General features: G+C 34.3%; 1 protein-coding gene and 3 non-coding genes across 12 annotated transcripts in view; 2 read left to right on the top strand and 2 right to left on the bottom strand.

Moving 5' to 3' along the window:
- Positions 1 to 331: 331 nt before the first annotated feature.
- The window catches only part of LOC107037093 (NAD kinase), a 50,064-nt gene continuing 26,785 nt past the window's right edge, over positions 332 to 23,610 (top strand). For 2 of the 9 annotated variants that reach the window (XM_015255437.2, XM_015255439.2), the window contains exons 1-2: positions 332 to 871; positions 7,094 to 7,132. In XM_015255437.2, coding sequence (XP_015110923.1) covers positions 765 to 871; positions 7,094 to 7,132 — 146 coding nt within the window. In that variant the 5' untranslated portion in view covers positions 332 to 764. Of the gene's footprint in view, positions 872 to 7,093; positions 7,133 to 8,488; positions 8,626 to 11,054; positions 11,132 to 20,415; positions 20,566 to 21,786; positions 21,913 to 23,610 lie in introns of those variants that run through there. The other 7 variants (XM_029126034.1, XM_015255444.2, XM_015255438.2 and 4 more) reach the window with 6 other exon arrangements.
- Trnag-ucc lies at positions 3,226 to 3,297 on the top strand. The gene has a single exon. It is a non-coding gene; the product is annotated as a tRNA-Gly (tRNA).
- Positions 11,297 to 11,367, bottom strand: Trnag-ccc. The gene has a single exon. It is a non-coding gene; the product is annotated as a tRNA-Gly (tRNA).
- Trnag-ucc lies at positions 11,722 to 11,793 on the bottom strand. Its single transcript has one exon. It is a non-coding gene; the product is annotated as a tRNA-Gly (tRNA).

Raw genomic sequence — 23,610 nt, 5'->3', positions numbered from 1 at the left:
TAAGAAACTATATAATTCTATCAAATTCGATCGTTTTTTTCATCACATTTCTCCGCGGCCACTTTCATCAACAGTAGAAAATACAGGGAATCCCCTTTAAGCTCTCCCCAACCTTTCTACATAACCGACCTCCCTATAACGCATTTCCGTTGGTCTCCTCTCAGCTGATCCACGCTCACCCGTGTCTTCGACCTTCCCCACTTCTCCATCAAAACAAAGTCCACACGTCTCCCCACTCCAGATCAATCGAAATCCATGCGTAAATTAAGTGATAGCACCAATTATCCTTGACGACTAAAAACAAAAAAAATAAATCGCCGGTATTGAAGTCTAGTTTCAAATTGTCCTTCGACTCCCGCGTTTTCCCTCAGTACTTCCCCCATTCCATTTTTTTTTCACCTCAATATTCTTCACCTCACGTGTTCCCCACATTTTGCCGACTAAGCAGTGGCAAAGGTGCGTCTATTCGCGTCTTGTCACCTACAGATACACATATGTATCGTTTCTTCAATGTCGCGCGCATAAACATTCGAAGATTGTAATAACGCGGGACAAGAGACCGCACGGTGAGAGGTTAACCGCTGACTTTACCGAGTCAGTGAGCATTCAAGTGTCGAACGTTCAACAACAAGACGCTAGATTGAAATTCTTCTTTGCAATTCACGATTTTACGACTAATCGTCAGCGGCGAAGGAACTCCCCTAGAATTTCTTTTTTCATTTTTTTTTTACTAGGATCAGTGTTGTTTATCGTGACCTTGGAAAATGGATGAGGAGAAGCTTCACCTGGCCCAGGCCATCGTCAACCTTGGACTCGACAGTGAGAAGAAAACCTCGACCAGTCGCCTGCGAGGAAGGGAAAGACCGTTTGAGTAAGTCCATTCTATCCCATTCATTTCGTCATTTTTGGATGGATTATTATCAGAAATTCCTAGGTCATAGGTTGTAGGTCATAAGTCATTGATTCCACTTTCAATATTGGTTCTCTTATGACGATAACGGCGAAATTTTATAGTTGAATAGTTGATGAAGTCAACTGCCGACGCAGGTATGAATGCAAATTGAAATAAATTTCCATAACGAATGGAATTGGCTGTGGAAAGTTGGATGAACTTGGAATAGTATTTTTGTGGTTTTCTTCAGCGGAATTTCTCGCCCATTCGCGTAATTTTTTTTTCCTGCAGGAAATAAATCCAGGAAATGATAGACCGCGATATACTAGAAGCGTGGCAAGTTTTTTTATCGATAATTTGTAGTCTTTTTCCGGCTAGTAAATTTTTGAAGAATGTAGGGACTAATGGGGTAAAATGGATACTTTTGAGTTTTTTTAAAATGTCAATAGCTCATTCAATTTTCAATTGATAATTTTTCCTTACGAATGGAAGCTGTTTTACGATCTTCTAATTTTGCTCGGAAATGATTTAGAATGTCATGAAACGTCAAGATATGATGTTTTTATAAAATGTGTGTGCGGATTTTTCAGAATTTTTTTATAAATCTTCACGAAAAAAGGAGTGAAGTCGAAGCTAAAAATCTGAAATTTTGTGAAATAGTTCACGAAATTATATTGTGCATTGTTTGGGAGCATATCGGGGCAAAATTTCAACTCAATCGGTCAAGTCATTTTTGAGATACAGCAATTTCTTGAAAATCTTTTTTCTCAATTATCTTAAAAAGTACGCGACTGAATTGAATTTTTTTTACGTCAAAATATTCCTTACAATAATATCTATCCAATCAACTCATAACATTACTACTTAACCAGGGATAACTTGGTAGTAATCGACCTTTTTCTATTTTTTTGAAAACATCGCTGTAGGCACGATAACTCTAGGAAAAATTTAGATAGAATGCTGAAACTTAGTACGATTATAACTCTTATGGTACCACAGGCTGGGATTTTGGAGATATTATATCGGATGAGTAGTTTACGAGATATTCAAAGTTTTGTGAAAATATGTTTCTGCGAAAATATGTTTTTTTTTAAATACTCGTCTCGATGTCCACTATCGAGATCAATCAAACTATGGATACCCGTTCATATAAAGTTGTCGAGACATTCGCGTTTTTCTATTTTTTTTGTATTTTTTTCGATTTTGTTGTTTTATGAAAAAAGTTGAGTGGAAAAACCTCAGAAAATTGATATTTTTGGAATTCTTACAGTAGATGCCTCAGTACAAAAAAATGTATAAAAAAAGATGATAGTTTCTATTTGACATTTTCTATAGAAAAACGCGCCGTGAAGCTGTGGAATTCTTCAATAGAATCGGCCAAAAATCAATAGAATTTCATGTAAAATTCGTTGAGTTTTTCTATTAAATTTTTACCCCCTTGTCCACTTTATTGCGACTCATCTTCAAATTGTTATGATCAAATCGCTCTAATGATGATTTTCCCGTCGCGTAAACCAACAATATTTTTTCCGACAAAGATGAACGCTGAGAAGGTAAATTTTCCAGGAGAATATGACACAATGAAAAATATTTTGCAGAGAAAAAAATTAACAGAATTGAATTTTTCTATACAATTTATTCTATTGAGATATTTTCTGTAGAAATTCCTCAGCTGAAATTTTCGTATTTTTTCTATTTTTTCTTTTAATGAAAAAAGTTGAGTGAAAAGACTCAGAAAATTTAGATTTTAGGAATTTTTATAGAAGATGCCTCAATACAAAAAAAAAATGTATAAAAAAGATGATAGTTCCTGTTGGACATATTCTATAGAGCAACGCGCCGTGAAGCTGTGGAATTCTTCAATAGAATCGCCCAAAAACCAATAGAATTTCCTGTGAAATTCGCTGAGTTTTTCTATTAAATTTTTACCCCGTTGTCCATTTTACCGTGACTCATCTTCAAATTGCTATGATCGACTCGTCCTCATGCTGATTCTTCCGTCACGCAAAACAAGAACATTTTACGAAAAAGAAAAACGCTGATAGGGTAAATTTGCCAGGAGAATATGACACAAGCGAGACTGATATTTATCATTAAATTACAGCAAAATGTTGATGTCCATGAAATTGAGACTATCACAGTCATAAAAAAATCCTGACACGAAGACACCATCAGAGACAAAACAATAACGAGATAATTCAATAAATTAGTAATCCTGATGTCCGAGAAAAACCTAACGCAACAATAAAACGAAAAAAATTACCATTGATTTTAATTTTCCAAATACTGGCGATTTCGTGTGACAAAATTAAAACGATCAATTTCCAAGAAGTGCGATGGTGGTGTAATGGTCAGCATAGTTGCCTTCCAAGCAGTTGATCCGGGTTCGATTCCCGGCCATCGCACATTTTTTTCTTTCTCCCAAAAGAAAAATTATCCATTACCCCTCATAGAATTGCATTAATAATAAATTTCTCACCAAAACCGCCCCGTGAACTAATTTCCTACGAATGCAGAGGAGAAAGTAATTGGTGGTGATTGTGTCAAGGCCGGATAAATTGTGATTGACACAATATATTGTCACACGCCTCCTTTTACTTCCCCTCTAGCTATTGGAGGATAAAAAAAATCTGCAATCTTCTTGACTTGTTCTGTTTTCTGTCTCACGTTTGCGTTCTCACAATCATCTCGAGCAATAATAATAATTGTATTGTCTCATTTCAGGGGCCATTATGATTGAAAAAACAGGGTTATCGTATAGTCGATCGTTTTGTTTTGATTTGATATCGTCGTTCATCGCACTGATGACAAATTACTTATGCTGCACATAATAACGCACGGCAAAAATTCATAGATACATCTGACGAACCCGACAGAAAATTCTATTGGATTCCTATAGAACTTCTATTTTGAATCTAATAGATTTTTTTTGAATCTATCATTTTTCTTTCTATAGAAAAATAGAATAGACTTTCTATAGAAAATTTCATATTTTCTATTTAAATACAGTCCAGCCTCCGCACGAGATACTTTCGTACAAAATACTAGGCCCGAATCCGTGCCGAGTGATACCCCCACTTTCTGGCTTGAATGTTTGCATGCTTCGCACAAGATACTCGACAAAGGGGCCAGAATTGAGTGGGAGTGGAGTTGAGATATTGCATAAATTACTAGAAATATATGCTTCTATAGTCTAGAACTTAATTGCACATCAATTGAATTTCAAAACGAATGGGCGCTCGTTATAGTTGATAAAAAAATTAACCGCATCGGTCGTAAAACTTGGTAAAATGGTTTTTTTTACACGTATGGCACGTGTAAAATTTTTTTTCTCCTTCCGTCATGACAAAAAATACTGTTCGTCATACGGCCAAAAAACACTTTTCTAGCTCATATGATTGCAGCCCTCGCCTTCGGCTCGGGCTGCAAACCTCATATTCGCCAGAAATTTTTTTTTTGGCCTAATGACGAAATATACTATTTACACCTATTGCATCATGTGTTTGTCGTCCATTTTTTGAATGGATAGATGGACAAAACTCCACCCAATACTTATGAAAACCATAATTCCAATGAAAGTCTCATTTCTGTAGGCCCCTATTAAGGGGTCTCCGCAGTTGCGATGGGCGCGCGGGTGAGTGGAGTGTGAAATAGTCAAGTTAGTGAGGTTAGTTTCGAGAGAGACAGGACATCAAACGTGGCGTATGTTGGATAATGACAGACATCGCCATAGTATTTTTATCATTAATTTAGTGAACAAATCAACGATAAAACCCAATGGGACTTCGTGCCCATATTGTTTAGGGCTTAATATAGGACAATTGAGCTTCCTTTGCTGGCTAGCACACTGTCAACAATCTGAAGGGTATGGGACAAAGTAGCGTCCATAAAGGTGTATAAGGCGCAATTTGAATAATTAATTAAAAACAAACGAAACCATAAAAGTAGTTAGAATTGCTTTTACGAATACCTTTTTAACATTTTTGATTACTATATGATATATTTAATTCGCAAACACATTGTCATATTTTACCCAAAAGTACTGCGAAGACCCCTTAACAAACTGTCTTATTCCGAATTTCTAAATTGTTATTTTGAAAAGGAACAATACTTTCTAATTAAACATTCGTGTTTCACATCAGGAATCGTACTCAAATAATCATGAAAAATGGAAATCTAGTATCTTGTACGAAAAATATCAAATCAGAATATTCTCCCCTCTGAGCGCAAGTAAAGTGGGGGATAAGTAATTTTGTTTCCCTACAGTCCCCGTGGTATCTTCTACAAAGATTGGACTGTAATAGAATTGAATTTCTATAGAAACCTATTTTTTCTATAGAATATTTTTCACATTTCTATTTTGTGTAGAAGACAGAATGAACCTTCTATAGAATCTTCCTCACTTTCTATAGAAAATTCTATATTTTTTCTATGGATGATTGATTTTTTTTTCTATAGAAAATTACATACTTGTTATATAAATAAATAAATCGAATTTCTATAGAAACATGATTTTCTATAGGATATTTTTAATTGAACATTTCTATAGAAAAACGCGCTGATTCCGCTAGGTTTTTCCATGAATTTTTCTCGTACCTCGAATATTATAGCCGTTTTCGGCTATAATATTCAATATTGTATGTTTTCGGCTAGCCTTCATCGAGAAATAAACACGCCTCTCAAGAAGATTCTTGAAAACGTAGGTGACAGTAATAATCCGGACAAAGTTCCCAATTCCTTTGAAAGTAAACAAACCTTTCCAAACGGGAGTCATTAATTACAGAATCCGGTTTGAAGATGTTTATTTCGTGGTTATTCTCTACAAACGTTCAAAATGCGTGGCAAGACAATCACCTTGGAATGTAATCCGTTTTTCATGAAGAATTCAAGTATTCAATTATTCAAAATGTCATTGAAATGACAGAAGCCATTTCCCAACAATTCAACAATGAATGATTCTTGTAGTTCATAAATCTGGCAATAATCTCCGGAATATGAATTGTCATAATGAAATTGGAACAATCCCAGAAATATTCTCGAGCTCTTTCTTCACATTCTAGTGTCCTCTTAAGTTTGACATGAAAACCTCGTGAATCACTTTATATTCATATTCCTCTCCATTCCCATAAATTTTGAGTAGATAATAATGAGAAATTGGAGAAATGAGTAAGCACTCTGATTATATCATCAAGCGTGCGACACTTCGCTGATTATTTTAGCTTCTTTCGGATCTTGACGTAATCAATATAGACACGTTATTATCTAGACAATTATTACACAAAAAAATTGAACAGAAAAACCTAGGGAATTTGCTAGACAATTCTATTGGATTTCTATTGAATTTTCTGTTATTTTTTGACCGATTATATTAAATTGTTCAATAGAAATATTCTGTAGACAAAGCTAGTAGAATTAATCTTTTCTAGAGAACTTACTATATTGAGATATTTTCTATGGAATTTCCTTGGCCCAAATTTTCTAATTTTTTGTTCATCCTATTTTTATTTTATTTTCATCGAGAAAATCAAACAAAAAAAGTGGGAAAATTTGGGCCGAGAAAATTTTATAGAAAATATATCAATAGAATAAGTTGTATAGCAAATTTTAATTCTATTGATTTTTTCTATAGACAATTTTTCGCTGAACAATTCTATGGGATTTCTATTGTATTTTTTAGTAGTTTTTGTTAAATTCTATAGAAAGGTCAATAGATTGCGAATTTTTCTATATAACTCATTATATTGAGCTATTTCCTATAGAATTTCCTCGGTTCAAATGTTCCAAGGTTTTTCATTCTATTTTTCTTTTTTTCACCAATAAATTTAAACAAAAAATTTGAAAAATTTCAGCCGAGAACATTCTATAGAAAATATCTCACTAGAATAAGTTCTATAGAAAAATCTAATTCTATCAAGTTCTATAGAATATTTTCTACTGAACATTTCAATCGAATCGACCTAAAACTAATAGAAAGTTCAATAGAAATCCAACAGAATAGTCCAGCGAATTAGCTAGGTTTTTCTATTAAATTTTTTCATACGTGAAATCAGAGTTTTGATATTCGTCCCGAGAATATTTCACCTGCAAAAAATTAGTTCAACATTTTCCGAGAAATCAAACAATCTAAGCCCCAAAAATTAAAAACTCTCACCCTTCCATCATGAAACAATTACTAACAATAATTATTTTTTCTGTCTAAAGCCGATCGGAGTTGAGACTTGGACCGGTCGAGCGCCGAAGGTAAAACAATAGTGTAAAACAAGCTGTTTGAATTTTGCTCGTTTGCACGTAGATGGCGTATGAAGCATGTCTGACAGCGAGGAGGGATAATAAGCGCTCTGCTAGACCGACAGAGCGCATAATATTGTTGTATTTATATTATAAACAAAGTAATAATTCATTTATTGAAGTTCCTCAGAATCGTCAAAAAAATGCATGACGTTATAAGCGAACAAAAATAGAAAAAAAATACAATCAACTTTTTTTTACATATGGGGGAAAGAAGACGTACGAAAATATTTTATAGAAAAACCTAGCACATTCGCACGGAAATTCTTTGGCTCATTTTATTAAAGTTTTCTTGTTTATTCTTTTTAAAGAAAGAAATTGAAAAAATAGAGTAGAAACAAATTTGGCTCATTTCGAAGAATTCTATAGAAGAAATAGAACAATTTCTACAGATTTTTTAAAAATAGACAACAGGAAATTCTATAGAAAAAAATCTAGATTACAAATCTATAGATTTCTATATTCTAAATCTATGGCCTCCTTTTAACCCATTGCTTCGCGTAAGTCTCGAATCGTTTCGGTGTGACATAATAGAATCACGCTAGCGCACGCACATCACTATAAAACGGCGAAAAGTGGGATACCGTGAGACGAAGCAAAGGGTTAATAAAAAATGGCAATTTCTATAGAAAAAAATCAGTCGAAATTCCTCCCCTCAAATTTCCCAAGTTTTTCTGTTTAATTTTTTCAACGAAAAGGAAAGAAAAATAGATTGGAAAAAGCATCGAAAATTCATGTTGCGAGATTGCTATAGAAAATGTCGCAATTGAAAAACTTCTATAGACCGTTGAAATTCTACTGATTTGTTCTATAGAATATCTATCAATTGGACATTTTCTGTAAAAAGAGAATTGTCCGAAAACTACTGAAATGTTCAATAGAAATCCAATAGAATTTTCTATAGAATTCTCTAGGTTTCAATTCCTCCTCGCTCTTACTCGTCTTACTCGTCAATGTTTTTACCACAATTTGCATGCTCAGTCGATAACAGACTGCTGTACCTATGTAATTGCCTCCAATTACTGTCTGTTTACCGCATTTGTGTTAACAAATTGATCTATAGTTTTGTATCTCCAGAAAGCACGACAAAAATTCTCCCCCCAACAATATAAAAAAATGTATAAAATTGATGGTCGATGTGCTCCGTCTCCGTTTAATAAATTATTCCTGACTTTCTGTTCGCGGGGACACGCCTGGTGACATACTTTTCCCCCCTGTCCAATACAAATGTTCGTAAGACTTACATTGCGTACGTAATATATCGCAAGAGTCGTGCCTTCTGGGCTCATCACCGAGACGTTTAGGGGTAGAACCAACGCGAAATTTCGCTGGGTGACCAGTCGCGGTGTATCCACAGCACCCAAAACCGAATTAGTGAATTCAGTTATGTCGTTATCGCCATCTGGCAGCAGTGGTTTCCATTCCATGGAGGATCTTTCCACATGGTAAGCAATCAGAATTCATATTTCGTGAGATTTTTCGAACAAGGACGACAATTCACGCACGATAAAAATTCGAGGACATCCAAGCACTGGATTTTTTTTTCTCCAGTGAAATGCTTCTCTACTTTTGTAGTCAACCATCAGAGCTTTCATTTGAGCCCCATTTGACCCCAAGTTTTCGGACATTTTACAATGATTTTATTATTTAAACTTTGCAGGTCCCAATTTGAATTTCGGTATTGAATCGTTGAAAAACATTTTAAAAATCTTAAAGAAAATGAGAAAATTTAGTTTTGGAGGAAGACTGATGAAATTTAAAAATTGCGAGCATTTTCTATGAATAATTTATAAACAATCAATTTTCCACTATAAAAATAACTTGTTGGGAATCATAAAAAATTTATTTATACCCAGAATTTTACTAAATATCGATTTCATGCCTAAAAAAATTAGGTTTCCGAAAGTTTAAACAATTTCAATTACTTATTTATAAACAACGAATCTGTAAAACAATAATTCTGCAAAATGTAATTTGAATGACGCTGAATATTCATGATTTTTGTCAAATTTGTTTCATACAATTTAATTGACAAATTTGATGATTGAAAATGGTTGAATCTAAAGTGTGGTCGCACTGAACTGTAAAAGATGCTTGGTTGTCCTTAATAGAAAAACCTAGTGAATTCGCTAGGCAATAAAAATTCAATCGAATTGTCCATCTTTTTTCGTGCGTGTTATTTCGATCCGCCACGTTGTTCTGGACTTTTCTTTAACTTAATGCGGTTTATTTCGAGTGTGAGAGGTATTAATAACTCCGTTTGTAATATTTTGACACAATCCGCTATAAATAAAGGTACGAGACAATTAGCAATCGATGCAATTGACATTTCAATTGTGGGTGACATGCGAAACGTTCGGCTTATTTACGAAATGCTATTGGGAGACGATCCGTGAATCATGGAATTAAGTGAGATTGAATATTTATTAATTTTGTTTTTTTATTTTATTTAATAGGAAAACCGTCAGAATTCACTTGAGAATTCTACAGAATTTCCATTACACTTTTTATTAATTTTTAGGTTTTTTATTCTATTGAAAAAGTCGCAGCTCATCTGCGCATTTGTTTCCAATAGAAATGGTCAATGGAAAATTTTCCATTGAGAAAATCAAATTTGATATCGAAAATCGATTCTATTATTTTTACAGGAAATTTCAATGGAATTCTTCTATCAAAACAAAAGAATTTCTATAGAATTTTATATCCGGTGTTTTAATTTTCTATAGATGCATGAAACGCTATACATTTTCCTATAGAAAATTAAAACGGCATCTAGGAATCTCTAGTCAATTCTATAGAATGTTTTTCTCTATAGAAAGCTATATTTTTTCTATAGAAAATTTATGTAGAGGAATTCCTATAAAAAATGTGAATGTCAACAGGAAAAGTTCTATAGAAACATGAAATTCTGCTGTTCTTTCATATAAACCAATTTCTACTGAATATTCTTAAAAAAAAAGCGTAGTAAAACTGCGGAATCCTTCAATAGAATCCTCCAAAAACTAATAAAATATTCAGTAGAAATCCAATAGAATATGCCCATCGGATGAACCTCTCGGCGAATTCTGTTCTATTATTTTTATAGAAAATTTATATGGAATTCTTCTACAAACTAAAAGAATTTCTATAGAATTTTGTATGCGTTGTTTCAATTTTCTGTAGATGCCTGGAGCGCTATGTATTTTTATATAGAAAATTAAAACATCAGAGAAATCTAGAGAAAATTCTAGAGTGTGTTGTTTTATCTGTAGTAATACTCTGTAATTTTTTCTATAGAAAATGGAAATCCCAACAGAAAAAGTTTTATAGAAAGATGAAATTGTATTGTTTTTTCGTACAAAAACAATTTCTATAGGACATTTTGTAGAAAGAAACGTGCAGTAAAGCTGCGGAATTCTTCAATAGAATCTTCTAAAAATTAGTAGAATATTCAATAGAAATCCAATAGAATTCCCCATCGAATGACCCTCTCGGCGAACCATGAATCGCGTTCGAAGAAAACTTGACAATGCTTATCTCGCTTGTTGGAGATTGCAGACAGGGTGGATGCCTCTTGAACATTCCGAGTTGAAATTTTTTCTCCAGTGCGATTGGAAGCATTCGAAGGAGTGCTTCTGTTAAAATCATTCGTTCACGGGGCAACTATATTTTTGAAGATGTGATTGTTCGGAGGGATCTATGGCTCACCCGCGGCTCTGGATAGAATTAATATTCACATGACTTTGAAAAAATGTTTTTTTTCAATTACTGAGACCGAGTACGGGTTATCTATGAGTTCGCGATCTGTGTGAGCAGCGAAATATATATTTTTTCTCTTGTGAATTATTTTGATAATCAGTCGGATGAGGCACGTTACGCGTTGGATATCAGTCTAGTGATGCAGTTCCTGAACAGATTTCTCTTTAGAACAGCTCAGCTGTCTAGATCAGTACTTATCAATACTACCAGCAGGTACACATTGTGAAATATTACTCGTACGTTTGGAAATGAAAGTTGTGACGGTCATATGGGTGATTATTTCGAAATTTTACGCTGATTACTTGAAAGGGTATTTTTGTATTGGCTGTGGAAAATTTTCGTGTTGATTTTTTTTTTCATTTGAAAAAAAAAAAAATGTGCACTGCCCGGGAATCGAACCCGGGTCGCAAGAATGGGAATCTTGCATGATACCACTACACCAGCAGTGCGCTTAGAAATGTGTTAGCTCTCATGCGTATTTGATCAACTGAAATTATTCGCAATTTCGTTATCTCTACATATAACAGTAATAATCATGAAACAAAAAACAAATTCTTAAATAATTGCTGCTTCGTTCATTAATTTCGAACATAATTGCATGAAATAGGGATTTATAATTTTTTTTTCGTGATAAAGATAAATTTAATTTTTTCGTTTTGCGAATAGAATTAGAATAGGTCTTTGTTTATATTGAATTTCTTGCATTTTTATTGGATATTCATTGAAACTATCACCAGTGAAAGAGATTTTTATGGTTTTCAAGAAAGAAGGCATTGGCTTTGATTTTTATTGCTAAAAAAATGTGCGATGGCCGAGAATCGAACTCGGATCAACTGCTTGGAAGGCAACTATGCTGACCATTACACCACCATCGCTCAGTAAATGTTTTTAGAATGTAATTACTTCAAGATTTTAAAATGAGGGCTTTCATTCAAGAGAATCCCCCCACACATGAAAAAAAATCGATAAAAAATTCCATGGAATTTCTATAAGACTTCTATAAAAAAAAAATTCTATTGAGGTATTTTCTATAGAAATTTCTTCACATGATTTTTCCCATTTTTTTCCACTCTATTTTTCTTTTCTTTTTTTTCCACTCTATTTTTCTTTTCCATTGAAAACAAAAACGCGCAGATAATCCCGGAAATTTTCCAAAAGAATTCCCCAATTACTAATAGAAAGTTGATGAGAAATCCACCCAAAATTTCTAACGAATTGGCTAGTTTTTTCTATGAAATTTTTTCGTACACATCTCGCAATCCGCTAAACAACTACATAATTCACGGTTTCATCTGGTTCCTCCACGTATTCTCCATATCCGCGAGAAACTTTCCTTTTTCCTTAGAAAGTCAAATGTCTCCGGCTAGATACATCTAAACCCCCAGAACTCAGAAATCTGTCATACGTAAAAAAAAACGCGCGAAAAAAATGAATAGAAAAACCTAGCGAATTAGTTAGAACATCCTATTGGATATCTATTGAATTTTCAATAGTAAATATTCAATAGAAAAAGGCAGTAGAATTCGATTTTTCTATAGAACTTCCTCGGCTCAAATTTTCTAAGTTTTTTTCATTCTATTTTTCTCTTCTTCTCGTCAAGAACATCAAACAAAAAACTTGAACCCTGGAAATTCCATAGAAAATATCGCAATAGAATAAGTTGTATAGAAAAATCGAATTCTCTTCACTTTTTCTGTAGAATATTTTCTATCGAACATTTCGATGGAATCCGCCAAAAATATAAATAATAAAAAGTCCAACAGAAATCCAATAGAATTGTGTAGCGAATTGGCTAGGTTTTTCAATTAAATTTTTTCATCCGTGAAACTTCAAGAAAAAACAATATAGTTCTCCCCCTAGTCTGCATTGTTCCTGACTCCCTCCACAACAAATAAAGTAGAACAAGAGAAACCAGACAAAAAGGTACACACATGTGGCTATTTTTGTCTCTTATTCGGGGCCTATTGTTTCATCATGAAAAATGCTCCGATTATTTTGTTGTCGTGAAGATGTCAACACTGTTGTGTATTTATTAACGATTCCCCTTCTCACATTCTCAACTCTATTCTATCTTGAACCTATCCCTCTCGCACTCACGCCTCTCCTCGTGTCAACACTGTTATGTTGATACCCTTCGTGATCTGGTATTCCTAATGAGATCCAAGGATTCAACGATTTTTCGTCATTCGGAATTTTGCAATGACCGTTGAGGTGGAATACATTCTGCTAACATTTCCATGCACCAGTATCACACCAGTTACTCGATAACTGGTTTTGTGGAGTAATGCGTCCAATATATGTGGCGCCAACTGTTGAATATTTTAGTACAAAATGGGTTTTATCATGTAACAGTTACTGGTGACGCGACGAATGTCTCTCCGCCATTTATTCGTGTTGATTTATTATTATTTATATTATTTTAATGTCAAGCGATTTCTGGAGAAAATGTATCAATGGATAAAACTGTGTAGAGGGGTGAAATTCATTTGATTTTTCAGTAAAACAGATGTCTGTACTTCTCCTTACGATCCCTCGTCTGGGAATTGGTATTTCATACTTCCCAATGTCGGGACTTGAAAATCACTAGGACATAGCCTTGTCCCGTGCTGTTGCCGTGGGGTTTTTTTACTCTTGTGGTTGGCCAACTCCACGCGGGTAAGAAACCCCGTAGCAACAGGCTGGAAAAATACTATTCTATTGGACATTTCGCTATTAAAACGCGCGATAAAGGTACGGAATTCTCCAATAGAATCGGCCGAAAATAAATACACTGTTGGAAAAAAAGTGAAATTTCATGGACAGTTGACCACCAATTTTCGGGACAGTGACACTGAATGCAATTTAGGGGAACAAAATCATGAAGTTGCAGGTTTCAGTGAAAATTCAATAAAATTCCAGAATTTTAAGGAGCATAAAGATGAGAATTGCTTGATTTATTTAAATTTCCAATCTAATATGAATATTCAGTGTCAAGTTGCATTCAATTTTCAGTGAAATATGAAATTTCATGATTTTTTTCCCTAAATCGCATTCAGTGTGACTGTCCTGGAAATTCAAGAATATATTCACCAAAATTTTCTGGTTTTCTATTAATTTTCAGGGAAAAATGGAACGGAAATTTATAGTTCTGTGTGATTTTTCTACGAAATTCTGAATTTTCAATGACAAGATTTCCTGACATTTTAGTGGAATTGGAGCACGATAAAAAAATGCCGCAATTTGGCACGGAAAATTCAGACAAAAATTTTTAACAGTGTAGAATAGAATTTCCAGTCGAAATTGAATAGAACTTCCGGCCATCGAATTCACTAGGTTTTTCTATGATATTTTTTGGTCCGTGACTGTTTAAGGTATATCCCAAGAGAATACCACGCGAAAGTTAGTCCCCATGGTTTTCTGAAAAAAAATCCTAAATGTCTTGAGGATATCCAAGTATCTTTTATAGTTTAGTACGGACCAGATGAATATCCGATCGAGTGTTTCATTGGCCTCAGAATCGTCGATTAAAAAACGTGAGAAAATTTTTCAAAAATCATGAATATTCTGCGTCATTAAAATTATATTTTTATATATTTAGAAATTATTACTTCCTTAAACATTCGTTGTTTATTACATTAAATTAATCCGATGAAATTTTTCATCTCCGATTTTTATTCTTTGCTATTTTTTTATGTATTCTCTCAAAATGTGAGGATAGAAATTGAATTGATGGGTATTTTTTCATTATTTGAAAAAGTATATAAATTTTACAACTTCCCGGAGACATTGAAAAATCGAAATTTTTATTTCCTTGCGAATCGATCATCATCCCAACAAAAAGTATCAATACCCTCCTTATTATTTATCATAAATATCTTCATTTGAAAATGAGAAAAACTGTTCCCACAATTTGTATACTACAATGGGAATAGAATCCAATAAATTTAATTTAATCTAACCGCGAAGAAAAATTGGAAAGAAAACAATAAAATAAATTCGTATAATATAATACAATCTAGCGACAGGTGTAAAGCGCCCGTTCGCTAGGAAGTAAATAACTGAAATTCTTTAAAATTTGGGAAACGTCATTTTTTTAAGAATTAAATCGATTTCTGATAAAATTCTGAATATGAATAAATTTGTTACGATTCCAAACAATGGTTTTTATAGTGAAAAATTGATTACTTATAAATTATTTAATAATATTTAATATCTGTAGAAACGTGCCAACAAAACCAACAAAATATTGAATATTTTGTCGAAACGTATTAACTCTTAATTAGCTTTAAATGATCTAATGTCGAAAATCGAATTCTGTTCATTTTTTATAATTTTTTCTGCTAACATACGAAAAAGCTAGCATTGACACGATTTTTAAAAAATAGCATCAGCAGGAAATTTTTCGAAAGCGTATAAAATTAGCTCATACTGAGCTGTAAAGTATGCGATATCGACAATTCAGTTCTGCTACTTTTGTCTGCCAAGTCCACATGCGTGTTTAGTACAGCCTAGTTATAATTGCTTTCACTAGCGGGGGAATATTATAAACATTGTCTATAAAAAACATGAGGACAATCGTAAAAAAAACTGTTTTTTATACACCTTCAAAATCCTGTCTGCCTCAAATAATCATAAATCACGACTGATGTTTTCTTCGCTATTTCACCTCCACAATGAATCCCCATTTTTCTCACTACTCTCCATTATCTCGTCTACGCGAATGCAGTCATCCGGAAGTAGTCGTGATTGCCCTCCCTTGATTAATGATTCTCATATTTTTCAACACCTTGGACGAGTAATTTGCGACGAAAGAAGTGTCCGATGGGGATCGCAGGGGTCAAATAATTTCGGGCACTTGTTGATTCCGAACGCTGACAGGAATTCTTTCATGCAGACATCAGACGGAAATGAAACCCCCTGAATTTTTTTCGATTGTCTGGACGTCTCGATGACTTCATTGAAGCCTTGAACGGATTTTAATACTGCATTGTCATCTGATGATTAATTACATTCGCTCCTCAACAAAACATCATAAATTTTTTTTTTAATATTCCCCGCTTATAAACGGACCACAGCAATCACTTGAATGATGGTAAACAACGAATTTTTATTCAACAGCCATTTTTATGAAGTTAATATTACCCTTTTTCATCGTTCAACTGTGACACAGCGTGGCAGTAATGAATACCGCATGGTCAAACGTATTTAATGACAACGGCATCGACATTTTTCCAAGGTCAACTAGCTGCTCATCGATATTAGCATGGACAAGACAATTTCAAGACAATCGCGTGTGAACATATCCATAATCAATAAAACACTCCAGTCCACGCTGTTGACATCAATATCGTAGTTGCTGTTGGGAGCCGTTTTCCATTTCAATGGACTCTAATTTCCAATCACTTTCCTTGAGAATGAATGAATAGATCAGTTATCAATCTGTCTATTTTTCATTCCGACATTAACAATGCGAATCATTTCATGATTTTTTCTTAATTTTTGTACACTGAGAAAAAAAAGTTTTTTTGCCAAATGACAATTTACTTGAGGGAAGTATTTATTTTTTCAATACCGTATTTCGCCAGTCGAGTCATTCCCATGCAATTCTCATTAGGTTTCAATTATGACAATTACATTACTCTCAAATTTAATTCAAATTCTTCACGGAGAGAAATATTCAATAGAAATTACGTATCTTTTCCGTAATTCCGGAGCGAAATGTGGTTGTAGGAAATTTTATGGAATTGTCACGTAACTTTTACCTGAATCTACTGAGAAAAATTACGATACGGTCACTTAAATTTTCTGAGTCGATTCCGTAATCGGTGAGCGAACTGTGAGTTCCGTAATTTTTACTGAACATTTCTAATGGCTGGACAGTTAAAATAAAATGGAAGAATCACCTAAATGGCGATATGATGGCTTCCATACCTTCAAGAATGTTTTAATTAGCAGAAAAAAATTATTTGAAGTAAAAATAACAAAGCAAAAAATAATTAAATTAAGAAATAGTTGAATGCAGCAGAGACCCTTAATTTCTGGAACGACTGGGCCAGATATATTTTTTTTATTAAATGTTGATCAGTAGAAAAAATAATGAATCACATGATTATACACGAGGAATATTATTGAAAGGTGAAATAATCAGTACAATTTTAATTTTATTTATGGAATATTCAATGCAAGTTGAAATCGTCCAGAAATTGACCTGTTTACCCGATATCCCAAGACAATACCACCCAAAAGTTAGTCCCTATAGATTTCCGGAAAAAATTCTGACTTAATTTATTGCGTTCTCATAAGTTATTGAGTTTTTCAAGCCTCATATATTGGTGATGCAGGCAATAACAACTGTTCGAATCAAATGAGAAATTATTTGTTAGTTAATTGTTTGAATCAAATAAGAAATGATTTCACGAAATTTCCATTTTTTAGACTGGAATATCGGAGAAACTATGCAATTAAAAATTTTTACAAAAAATTCACTGTTCGAAATTTATTAATCTACCATGGATTCGTTCTTTAAGAATTTCGTAAGAACGATTTTCTCTTAAGATGGAAAAATCGAGTTCGGGTTGACCCATAACCCCCATTTGGGCTATGCCTCGCGTGCTAGAAGCCCGCATTTCATTATTTATTATCTTCTAAACTGTGTAGTACAGCTAGTTGGAAATTTTTTCAATACCTAGGACAAAACCTATTTTCTAGGGATATACCCTCAACCAAGTTTTTTTTTTTTTCGTAATCAAAAAATTATAATTTCAAAACGCTCAGATGACCTTGAATGACGCCACAACTCCGCTAGATCAACGCCATCTGTCACCAGACTTGTACGGAGTTGAGACGTCATTATCCCCTCCCTGCGCAATTGTTTGATAATTTTTATTGACAGAACGAAATGATGTAATTGCGAAATTTCTCACGTACTGGACTCTCTCATAAGAACAAAGTATATGAAATTCCCCTATTGATTTTGCTCTGAATGCCCTGAAAACTGAATGGCTTCGCTACCCCCATTATTAACTGAATTTGAAGATTCACTTAGCGTGAATATTTGTTCTACAAACCCCAATCCAAGTAGACAGAGAGGTCATTCGTTAATTCGTCCATTACTGAAGTGAATGTATTAATATTCAATGGGAATTCCATTTGAAGGAATGGAAATGCAAGAATTAGGTTGAATAGAGAAATTTCAACAACAAAAATTGATCGAAATAAAAATAAACTACACAAGCACTGAGTGATGTCTTATTTTTTTCGTCATCAATGCATTGATAGCGGACTTAAGAGTGGTCTGAAATATTACAAAAGTTTGTAGCTTTACAACACTAACTAGCAGCAAAAATTTCAGATGTTTGCTGCCATCTCCATGAATAAAAATTCCAATGTCTCGAATACAATAGACTCCCGTTAGAGTCACACTCAAGGGGCTTTTGGGTAAGTGAATTCGGGAAATGTGACTGTATTCGCCTTCCACCACCACGCGCTTACACCGGACGTCATTTCTCAGAATCGACATTGATAAAATAAAAATACTAAATTTTTCTTTTTATTTTATTAAATAAAAATACTAAATTTTTCTTTTTATTTTATTGATGAAAAAATGAAAATATAATAATAATTATCATAACAATTATGATATTATAATGACCAATAAAAATAAAAATTAATTAGTTATTATTAATAATTAATTATTGTCATGTGGATCCATTTTTCAATTCATTTCAATTTTCACTTGATCAACTAACTAATCAAATTTTAACTCGGAATCGATCCACTAGTTTTGAAGATATTTGCGGAAAATGATTTAAAAACGAATCGCTTCTCAAAAACAGTTAGATCGATCGGGCTGAAATTTTGCACAGAGTTAGACCTCATTAAGACCTTCAATCTGACAAAATTCTGATTTTTGGAATTACTTTAGCCACTTAATTACTCAATTTTTTAGAAATTGACCACTGGGAAGATGGCGGTGTACAACACGGAGAGAAAAGTTCAGTAAAAATTACGGAACTCACAATTCGCTCACCGATTACGGAATCGACTCAGAAAATTTAAGTGAAATTTTCTACAACCACATTTCGCTGCGGAATTACGGAAAAGATACGTAATTTTTATTGAACATTTCTCTCCGTGAAGCTCATACCCAGACATGGTCGCTAAACTTCGTAGTTTTACGTTTCAGACCATCCTACACGGAGAGAAATACTCAATAAAAATTACCAGAAAAAAGACGTAAAAATCACGTATCGAAACGTAATCTGGGAGCGAAGTAAAATTCAATGAAAAGTGTCAATCGTCACGTAAATTCTACGATCTGTTCCGTAAAAATTACTCATCCGTCCGACGCCTCAGGGCTAACCAAGAGTCACCGTGAGGGGGAGATTTTAACAACACGTTCCGTAATTTTTCCGGAACTTTTTGTAAAAATTCTTAAACATCCAAGAATTTTCATGTTTGAGGCATAATAAGTCTTGAAGTTTCTGTTAGATTTTACAACTTCCAGAAAAAGTACGTGACTTTTTCGTATTTTTTCGGTGACAGACCCGAAAATTTACTGAACGTTACAGATTTATTCTCTTATAGTCCTATAGAAATTCACTGAAAACGATTCTCGCTTGCGGATTACGTGAAATGTTCCGTAATTTTTCTTGAATATTTCTCTCCGTGTACATCACTTGAAATCAAAGTTAAAGAATGTGAAAATTGAACGATTACAATGCTTCCATTTGGAACCAAAGTCATAAAAAAGTAATTCTCCACAAACCCCCTATGTTTACGTGACCCATTTCCTCATCATCAGTCACCTCAACCCACCGCGATTATCTCCCTCTTCCCCACGAAAAAAAAAAATAATAACAACATTACAGCGCTCGTAATCTCGAATAAATAGTGCATGGAATTTCGCTTTCATTTTTTTTGTGTCATCGCTGCATTATCATAATCATTACCGCCATAGGCAAGTGCTCGTGGAAATGCGGGTAGAGGGGGATAGATGTGGAGGAATTGCCGTAGAGCTCGTTGCCCCGCATGCGAGTCATGCCACAGCTGCTTTTAAAATTTCGTTCACTTCAGTAATAACGCTGCGGTCGTCACTGACGTACCTGATCAACATTCTCATCCATAAATTCATCAATCTGAGATTCATAATTATCAATGGATCATTCACTGGATGGAAGTATAAAAAAGTCGGTGTAAAAATTCGAGTTTTTCACGCAGACGAAATGAAAAAGTGATTTAATCGTGTCTCTTGAAATTTGTAATTCAAATTCTGCTGACGAGTTTTCATTTACTCCAGTCAATGTGACGGCTGAATCCTTTCCTTTTTTTTCCACACACAGGGAGGATGGTAAAACAATTCATTATGTATTCGGAAGTCACGATCAGTGCCATCTGACCTCTCGCGGCGGAAACTTATGATTTTAAAACGATTGTTTCCTGGGTGACGAGCCGATGAATACAAATCGGTGATTGTTTTTACCGGGATTATCGAGGTTCAGTGGCGATGGGTCGGGAAAATTGTGCGTGAATTTGTGGGAGATGGTGAGGGACATGAAACCGAGGAGGAAGAGTGTCGGGGAATTCCGGGACTGGAGTGGGATTCCCGTGGGGGCGGATTATTGCGATGAGCCCGAGGGCCGCAGGAGGAGACGATCTGGCACTTGGCCGTGAGTGCTGATTCTTCTTTTTTGTTTTTGGTGATAGAAGAATGACTCATCTCCTAGTTTAGTTTTTGAGGAATATTTCCGAATCTAAGGGAGATAACGAAATTTTCGTAATTTCATTTGTTGTAGCTCTCAATCGGCTCTACAAAAAAGGTTGTGATAAAAACTTTGCTATCTCCCTTAGTTTTCGAGATATTCATTGAAAACTGATCAATAGTCAAAATTGACTTATACCGTTTTGCCACTTCGCTACTGAATTGAAAATAATAATTTTTTTTATCTTCAAAGAATATGAAGGAATATGGAGAGAGGAAAGAATCAAGATGAACAATTCCTTGAGTAATTGCCAAGTTTCGAACACGCAAAGTGTTCGTTCGTCTTCAGGGCATTCATTTATCCTTCTTTTCAATCCATCAGTTATTTAAGGGTTGTACAGAAATATTGCAACCAAGAATAGCATTAAACAAAAAAAATTCTCACAGTACACACACAGCTGTCAGAGCCCTTCATAACTGTTAAGATGATGTTGCACATGATTTTTTTTATTTTTGAGAAAAATCGCTGGGCGATCCTCCAGGGTTCCGACTTCATCTTAAGTCATAATAATTATGATAATTATTATTATTGTCAAGGTTCCATAAATCGGCTCGAATGTTAGCTCATAAGAATTTAGTATCCTTTCTCTTTCCGCTCTACTTTATGATTTTTTTCACTTGCTCGCGACGATGAAAATAAAACAGGCGCGAGAAAATTTTGTTTCATTTCTATTGAATTTCTATTAAAAATTTTTCTATAGGAAATTTTCAATAAAATTTTTTTTTTCATTCAATTATTTTCTCCACGAATTCTTCGCCATAATTTTTTTGTTTTTTATAAATACCTAAAGTTTCGAAAAATTTACTTCTATTGTTTTTTTTGTAGAATATTTTTCATTGAAATTTTTTTTTTTTAAATAACCCGCAGATCATCTGCGGAATTTTTCAATAAAATCGACCAAAAACCAATAGAACGTTCAATAGAAATCTATAATAAAGGTTGCCAATACAACATGAATTATCGGCTGAATAGTGAATAAAAAATAAGATTGTGAAACACTCACCTATATACGTCCCACATCCAAACTGAAGTCAATACATATATGACCACTCATATAACCAGTCTCCGCACATGCGTCGACGAATCGACGTCCACCTGCATGTCACCCAGTGTCGCTCAATTTTTTGTTGAAACGCCACCTCTAACCTCTCTCCGCGCATTTTCCCACAAAGTTTTCAGTCATTTTTGTGTTATCATCATGGAAATGTTGGATCCGAACGTCGACGCCACGCGTGAGGAGGAGACAGACCCCAGGTATTCGTCAAAGCAATTCCACAATTTTTAGAAAAAAAATAAAACGTGAAATAGAGTAATAGAATACTTGAGTTATGCATCCATAATATAATCCTTCATTTACATTTTACATCCTCGTTGAAAACGTGACCACACACGCCAGTGGTCGTTATATTCAGGAAATTCCTAATGTAAACGACTGATTACACTCAATCTTCAAGTGAAAAACAGAACACCGTAGCTTTTTCTGAGGAATTTTACTGGAATTCCATGAGAATTCTGTTTGTATGTTTTTATTAATGAATCCTCCAAGGGCTACATGTACACATCGCACACCTTTCTTCTTACATTCCCAAGTCTACTCTATCTTGAACCTATTCTTCCCCCTCTCCTTCTTGTAGAACGCACTCTCGCCTCTCCACGTTCTCCGTCTCTTCTTTCTTCTTCCCTCCAAAAAGTATTCTATTTGTTCAATGAATAAAATTATGCAACATTTCCGTGTGATTCTCAATTTACCTCAATTTATCCTCGACACTGGAGCGGAAGTAGCGCCGCGTAGTGCGTCAACTACGAAATATAAGGAGTTGTGACGTAATTATTCCCTCCCCGCACAAATTTTTGATGATTTAAATTTTTTTTATTAATCAGAACACTAGAATACCATCCTTCAATTATATATTTACCAACTCCACCCAGTCATTCTCGGTGAAAACGTGACCACACACGCCAGTGGTCGTTATATTCATGAAATTCCTAATGTAAACGACTGATTACACTCAATCTTCAATTGAAAAACCGAACACCGTAGCTTTTTCTGAGGAATTTTATTGAAATTCCATGAAAATTCTGTTTGTACGTTTTTATTAATGAATCCTCCAAGGGCTACATGTACACATCACACACCTGTCTTCTTACATTCCCAAGTTTATTCTATCTTGAACCTATTCTTCCCCCTCTCCTCCTTATAGAACGCACTCTCGCCTCTCCACGTTCTCCTTCTCTTCTTTCTGCTTCCCTCCAGAAAGTATTCTATTTGTTCAATGAATAAAATTATGCAACATTTCCGTGTGATTTTCAATTTACAGATCCGATCAATTAGCTCCTCATGTATAGATATTCCAAATTTTTATTTTTTTCCTCATTGAAGTAGTTTTGAAGAAAATTGCGAGCTAATAAAAAACATTTGCTAGTTAGTACTTTTTTTAAAATAAATTTTTGAAAAATCACCCCTGAAAAAAAGGCGCTATCCCCCCTATTTCATTATTTCCAAAAAATTTTATCACCAATCGGTAGCAAATTGTTTGAAGATTTTTGCGAGTTAAGAAAAAATCGTCAATGCACTCCTATTATTGTGTAAATTAACAATTCCAATTTCAACTGAAAACCAGAGTTGATGACCAGAGTTTGTAGCAGAGATGTCAGACAAGATGTGAATGTTTTTTTGGGCTCAAATGAAAGAGCGGGTCGAGAAATGGCGTACTAGGGCCTCTAAACTAGACAAATGTCTCTAAAGATAATGTCTGTTTTCAATTGAAAATCTTGTCTGAAATCTTTGCTGCAAACTCGGGTCTTCAACTCGGGCTTTCAATTAAAGGCCCGAGTTGTAGACCCGAGTTTGTAGCAGCGATGTCAGACAAGATGTGAATGTTTTTTTGGGCTCAAATGAAAGAGCGGGTCGAGAAATGACGTGCTAGAGCCTCTAAACATGACAAATGTCTC

Source organism: Diachasma alloeum, unplaced genomic scaffold, assembly GCF_001412515.2.
Source record: "Diachasma alloeum isolate Michigan unplaced genomic scaffold, Dall2.0 Dall_scaffold_00213, whole genome shotgun sequence".
Lineage (NCBI taxonomy): Eukaryota > Metazoa > Arthropoda > Insecta > Hymenoptera > Braconidae > Diachasma > Diachasma alloeum.
This window is presented reverse-complemented; position numbering and strand designations above follow the sequence as displayed.